The sequence below is a fragment of the Micropterus salmoides genome, unplaced genomic scaffold (genome assembly GCF_014851395.1).
Source record: "Micropterus salmoides isolate LMB-PRFRI ecotype aquatic unplaced genomic scaffold, ASM1485139v1 Ms_hic_scaffold_8, whole genome shotgun sequence".
Taxonomy (NCBI): domain Eukaryota; kingdom Metazoa; phylum Chordata; class Actinopteri; order Centrarchiformes; family Centrarchidae; genus Micropterus; species Micropterus salmoides.
Genome location: NW_024044570.1, coordinates 2,573,963 through 2,580,960, shown reverse-complemented (window position 1 = coordinate 2,580,960; position 6,998 = coordinate 2,573,963). Strand labels below are relative to the sequence as shown.

General features: G+C 41.5%; 1 protein-coding gene across 2 annotated transcripts; it reads left to right on the top strand.

Annotated features, from left to right (window-relative positions):
• The first annotated feature begins 896 nt into the window (after positions 1-896).
• On the top strand, positions 897-6,998 carry LOC119893340 (protein ALP1-like). Of its 2 annotated transcripts, none has more exons than XM_038705430.1 (3): positions 897-1,668; positions 4,214-4,331; positions 5,466-6,998. In XM_038705430.1, the coding sequence occupies exons 1-3, from the start codon at positions 983-985 to the stop codon at positions 5,910-5,912; spliced, it is 1,251 nt and encodes a 416-aa protein (XP_038561358.1). In that variant the 5' UTR covers positions 897-982; the 3' UTR covers positions 5,913-6,998. The 2 variants fall into 2 exon arrangements, with proteins under 2 accessions (XP_038561358.1, XP_038561357.1); XM_038705429.1 differs by having other exon boundaries at positions 5,448-6,998.

Below are 6,998 nucleotides of genomic sequence, written 5' to 3'. Positions count from 1 at the left end.
TGGCGTACAGTGCTCTGCAGCACCTACCAGAGGGGAGGAGCTGGAACAGGTTGTGTACGGGGTGAAGTGGATCTGCACTGATGTTTCCTGCCCGTTTCCTGACTGAAGTCCTGAATGGAGGGCAGGTTTTCTGCAGTCCTGACTGTCCGTTGTAGTCTGCTCCTGTCCTTTTTCAACAGTGATGGAGGTGCAGAGGACAGACTGGATGATGGCTGTGTAGATCTGGTTCAGCATCTCCTTAGGCAGGTTGAGCTGACGCAGGAAGTACGTCCTCTGCTGGACCTTCTTGATGATGGTGTCAGTGTTGGGCTCCCACTTCAGGTCCTGGTGGATATAGTGGATCCCAGAAACCTGAAGGATTCCACAGCAGCCACAGGGCTGTTGAGTCTGGTGATGGGGGGCAGAGTGGGGGGGGCTCCTCCTGAAGTCCACGGTCATCTCCAGAGAGAACCAGCTGACCAACCTCCTGTCTGTAGGCCGACTCGTCACCGTCCCGGATGAGGCCGATGACCGTGGTGTCGTCAGCGAACTTCAGGAGTTTGACAGATGGGTCTCCTGAGGTCGTTGGTGTAGAGGGAGAAGAGCAGTGGGGAGAGCATATGAACTTCTTTAATTCCTGACCAGATATCCTCTACCAAGAGCTCAGGGAAGTTTAGTTCAAAGTGCTTTACGTAAAAGCAACATACGGAAATATATAATAAACTTTTTAAAACAAATTTTAAAAGCGTTAAATGGAAAAATAAAAAAGAGGATAAAGCAGGACAGAAACAGTAAATGTGTGTTTAGCCATTGAAGAATGAAACCGGAAGGTGGCGCCGTAAAACTACAAAAGAATCGGTCGGCTACGTCATAACTAGGCGCCCTTAAGTTTGTTTACCGCCAGTTCAAAATGGAGCCGAACTCGGAGCCGAACTCGTCCCTAAGAGCGGCTTTACTTTGCTCCATTTTAAACTTAAATGTCCCCCCGGTGTTCGGGAACCAGATGTTGGAGCTGTACCGGGTCCAGACGGCCCTGCTGAGGCGGAACAGGGTCCGGGAGATGGTGGACCGGGACCGGCGGCGTCGCCACTATCTGCGGCGGCGAAGGGCTTTCCTGCTGTCCTCCATCGCCGCCATTCTGAGCCTCATCACGTCCACCAACAGGCCCATATGGGTCCGGAACCGAAGCGCCGGCCAGAACTTCTGGCGGTCGGCCGAGTCGTTCGACGACGAGGAGTGGAAAGCGCAGTTTCGCGTGTCACGAGCGACGTTCGACTACCTGGTCGAACAGGTCGGCGCGGCCATCAAACGTCGCCGGACGAACTACCGGCGCCCCATCGAGCCGCGCCGCAGACTGGCCATCACGCTGTGGTGGTTCGCCCGGTCCGGGGAGTATCGCTCCATCGCCAGCTTGTTCGGGGTGGGGATCGCGACCGTGTGCGTGATTGTGCGTCAGGTCACTTCGGCCATAGTGGACCGGCTGTACGAGCGGTTCGTGTCGCTGCCGAGCGGACCTCGGCTGGACGAAACCATCAAAGCCTTCAGGGACCGCTGCTACCCGCAGTGTGCGGGGGCCATCGGCGGGACCCACATCCCCATAGCTGCTCCCAGGAACAACCCGGAGCACTACATCAACAAGAGGGGGTGGCACTCCGTGATCCTGCAGGCCGTGGTGGACCACAACATGTGGTAGGCACCGCCCCGCACCGGGCAGTCAAACAGAGGGTTTTAAGTGAACCCTCTACTGCAAAAAATGTTATGTTATTTAAATAAGATTTGGGTGACAAATTAACAAAATTTAAATAAAATTAAAAACACCCGGTGATGTGTAGTAGGGTAGAGGTGTGTAAAACACAACCCCAAAGCTCAATGTCTATTTTCTGACACATAAATTAATATTTTTTTATATATCTTTAAGAAGACCATGCTTAGGGTAACATATTATAAAGTAAAATGAATATCTACAGTAAAAAATTAATTTGTATTTAATCAAATGTAGTTTTTTAAGGAAAAACGTATTTTTACTATAGTGTGTAAGACTTTAGTTTATAACCTCAGAATTTAACCTCAGACTTTCTGATAGTGAAGCTGCTGGTTGGCTGAACGGTCTATCCAGTGTCTAAATAACATCTAACTTACATAAATGAAGGGGCACAGCAACCTAAAACATACTAATCTAGCATTTTACTACTTTAACCAAAAACTAGAAAAAGCTTTCTCTCTGAACAAACTTATCTTAAGGATACCTGCCTTAGGAGGTGTCTTCCATTTTGACCTTGGGACTTCCAGCCAATACTCATGGCAGATGTTCCTGTACACTAGGACAGCTACCTGGTTATGGCAAAATATGGATCTGAGATTTTATATATATATATATATATATATATATATATATATATATATATATATAAATTACAGCTTATTTTAAATTACAAAAAAATTTGATCAACTTAGGTCAGAATGGCTTTGATCAAATAACTTTAAAAATTAGAAAAAAGAAATGTTAAGGGGAAAAGATTGTGACATTTTGTGTTTTTTGTTAGAATCACCGTGGGGGGGGTCTTACCCCATGTTACCCTTGTGGTTACAACAAAAGACAACCAGTGGAAACTCAAACAAGACTGATAAATTAAATAATTGTACTATAAAAATTTCAAATTATTATTTTTATTGTTTGTTATTTTAAGAATTGTTCCTTGAAAAAAGGAACCATAAATACTTAATGGGTTTACATGATAATTTGTTTTTTATGTTTCACATTTGATACTTAATTGTTTGCTTTTCTTTTCTATAGCACACACATGTTTACTGTTTATTTTGTTTGTTTATTTTTATTTAATCACAGACATGTTTACTGTTTATTTTGTTTATTTTTTATTTAATCACAGACATGTTACTGCTTATTTTGTTTGTTTATTTTTATTTAATCACATACATGTTTACTGTTTATTTTGTTTGTTTATTTTTTATTTAATCACAGACATGTTTACTGTTTATTTTGTTTATTTTTTATTTAATCACAGACATGTTTACTGTTTATTTTGTTTGTTTATTTTTTATTTAATCACAGACATGTTTACTGTTTATTTTGTTTATTTTTATTTAATCACAGACATGTTTACTGTTTATTTTGTTTATTTTTTATTTAATCACAGACATGTTACTGCTTATTTTGTTTGTTTATTTTTATTTAATCACAGACATGTTTACTGTTTATTTTGTTTGTTTATTTTTTATTTAATCACAGACATGTTTACTGTTTATTTTGTTTATTTTTTATTTAATCACAGACATGTTTACTGTTTATTTTGTTTGTTTATTTTTTATTTAATCACAGACATGTTTACTGTTTATTTTGTTTATTTTTATTTAATCACAGACATGTTACTGCTTATTTTGTTTGTTTATTTTTTATTTAATCACAGACATGTTACTGCTTATTTTGTTTGTTTATTTTTATTTAATCACAGACATGTTTACTGTTTATTTTGTTTGTTTATTTTTTATTTAATCACAGACATGTTTACTGTTTATTTTGTTTGTTTATTTTTTATTTAATCACAGACATGTTTACTGTTTATTTTGTTTATTTTTTATTTAATCACAGACATGTTACTGCTTATTTTGTTTATTTTTTATTTAATCACAGACATGTTACTGCTTATTTTGTTTGTTTATTTTTTATTTAATCACAGACATGTTACTGCTTATTTTGTTTGTTTATTTTTTATTTAATCACAGACATGTTACTGCTTATTTTGTTTTATTTTTTATTTAACCACAGACATGTTTACTGTTTATTTTTTATTTAATCACAGACATGTTTACTGTTTTATTTTGTTTGTTTATTTTTTATTTAATCACACACATTTACTATTTTATTTATTTAATTTTATTTATTTATGAATTTAATTGTTTTTTTAATATTTTCTTTTACTCACACTTCGTGCCAATTAAAAAAAAAAACTAGCCTGACTGCATAAAGTTGCCCTGAGGCAACCAAAAGAACCAAAAGAACCAAAAGAACCAAAAATACGTGACCATAAAATATGTTTAACACATCAATATGTTTCTTTAGATGTTGCTACACAAACTCTATTTTATTTTTTTTTTCAATGTTTTTGTGTCTAAACATCAAAGATAATGAAATTTACCTTCGCCGTCACTCACGCCACCTGCTCATGTCGTCCTCTGAGAACAGCTGTTACAGGGTTAACGTGTGTTTTTTGTGCAGTTTCACGGATGTGTACGCCGGCTGGCCTGGAAGTACCAGCAGTGCCATTGTGCTGGCCAGCTCAGACCTGTACCTGAGAGCAGAGGACCGCCCAGACGGTTACCTGTTCCCCAGAGAGGTGAGTGCAGAGTCCCCTTCACACACAAACATCTCCTGGCACGTTGCTGAGGGAACAAAAACACATTTTATACACACGACCCTGGCTGCACACAGAACAAGGCGGGAACCTTGTTCCTCCACTGCAGGAACTTAACAGCCAATAACCTCGAAGCTTCCTACGAGCTAGTATTTTCTTTACTGCATTTTTATAAACTGGCATGTTACAGATCAACTCTGCAGGTCAACAGGTTTAGAAACAGCCTCCATGTTTGTAGTTCTTCTGTGACAAACCTTAAAATCTTATAGACTTTCCCTTCGGGGATCAATAAAATATTTCTGATTCTGAAATGGAACCAAAGTAAAGCAGCAAACTGCCCAAGTTAAAAATGTTTACTTCACCAAAATAGACATTTTCAGATCTAAAATGAGTTTCAGTTCTGGAACTGAAGAAGTCCTTTGGATGAGGGACGAAATGTCTTCTAGTGTCTTCAACCAAGTCCAGTTGCCCACCGGGAGCAGTTTGGGGTTCAGCGTCTTACCCAGGTGCCAGGGATTGAACCACCGACCTTCTGGTTAGTGGACGCTCTATCCGCTGATCCACCGCCAACTCTATCTGAGCATTTTCCCCTACAACAACTAGAACGCTTAATTATTTTCAAACAGAGAAATTAAAGTCGTCTGGTTTTTTTATTTGTTTTCATATTGCAGAAAAGAAAAATACTCCAATGTCAGTGTTTTCCACAGCTGTACTGTTTTTCTTGTTTGTCGTTGCCGTCCTTGTTGTGACGGGACAACATGTCAGCAGCTCTGCCGGCAACCCTGAAAGTACCCGGAAACAAAGGCAGCCACACGTTAGCTGTGCATTTTGTTTGGTTCCTGCAGTGGAAAAAGGGGTAAAGAGTGAGTTGCTTTGAATTTCCTAACACACAAAACTGCACTCAGGCTCACACAGAGCGTAAACGAGCTGATCTGGGAGGAATCAGAGCGGGCGGTGATTGAAAGTACGGCTACCTTGTTGTAGTTGTGCGGCTGCTGGGAGGAGGAGGGGGGTGTAACAGTAAATTCTCTGAAAGTTGAAAACTGATTTGAACTGTTTATGATCAAACTGTAAATCCAGTGATTCATATTTTTACAGCTGAAGTTTCTCTCGCAGAAATCTGTCATGTGCGACGGCGTTGAAATCCCCGTGCATCTCATCGGTGGTGCGTCGTTCCCTCTGAAGCCATGGCTGATGAAAGGATACAGCCTGGAGCACCGGCTGTCTCCTAAACAGCGCCGCTTCACCTACACCCTCTCCTCGGCTCGGTCCGTGGTCGACTCCGCTTTCACGCGCCTGAAAGGACGCTGGAGATGCCTGCAGAAGAAGAGCGACATCGACGTCTTGATGATGCCCAGAGTCGTCGCTGCGTGCTGCGTTCTGCACAACATCTGCGAGAACCGGGGGGACCGGTTCCTCCCCGAGTGGAACGCCGACTCGGCTCCTTCTGCGAATGCTTTGAGGCAGCCTGAAACAGAACCGTACGATGGAGACACGTACTGCACGGCTGAGGTCATCAGAGACACTATTACCTATAACCTGTTGACTATACTGCAGCACTGAACCTGCGGGGAGGCGGGGCTTCTCTCCTGACTCCCGCAGGCGTCTGTAGGAGTGTAAACAGTTTGATTTTGTCAGTTACAGCTTCAGGTTCCTTCTGGACTGGAGGAGGGCTGATGAACGTGTGACTGATTTGTGTGATCTTGACCAACAGAGGCTCGGAGTCTAATGGCCCTTTCACGCCTGAAGGGCCGCACCAAACTTTGTTTTTATACATTAGTTTTAGTTAGTTTCACTTTGCAATCATGCGAGAACACTAAAGAACTTTTACATGTCATCATCTCTGTGGGCTTCGTCTCCCTGTACTTGACACTGATTGGTTTGTACACGGCCGTGCGTCTGGCGTCGGCGTGTTGTCAGTTCAGTTTTAGTTTAGCTTTAGAATGAATGAACAGATGCATCTCGCTGCCAGTGCGTTGTTGTTATGGCGTTATTACCTGCAGCACAGACTGCACTCGAGGTTAGTTCAAATTCGCCAAATTGACGTCATATTTGTGTGAATGTTATATCGTCGTCGCCGGCAGGAAAGGCGCGTCGGTGCAGTCGTCTGTTTGAACAGATGAGCTGTCATGAGGAGATTTAGATTCGTGTCCTCTTTTCATTGGATTTGTTTGTTTCCGGTTTAAACGGGAACCACTGGAACTTCCTGTAAACAGTCTGAAAGTCTGAACCACCCAAAAAATGCTTTCACACTAGAAAAAGGAACCGGACCACGGTTTAGTTTGATCCGGATTGACTTTTTGTGGACCACGTTTTGTCTGTCTGGTCCGGGCCGTGGACCAGGGGAGGTTTCACACATGTAATGATGTTTCGGATCAAACTGAGATGTCCGGACCAAATGAGGCAGCTGTGAACGCCCCTTAAATGAAAGTGTCGTCTCGTCAGGATTTTAGGAGACAAGTTTTCGGTACAATGTTATTAAAATGATATAAAACCTTTAAACTTTTTCCATAAAACCATGAGAGCAGAACGTGACGACATCAACAGCTTCAGGTTTAAAGTGGCCATAACAGAACACTACATGATACAGTTTATATTGCATGTTTATTGTATATAAACATTAAAGTCCCTGTTTGTAGCTGCATTATA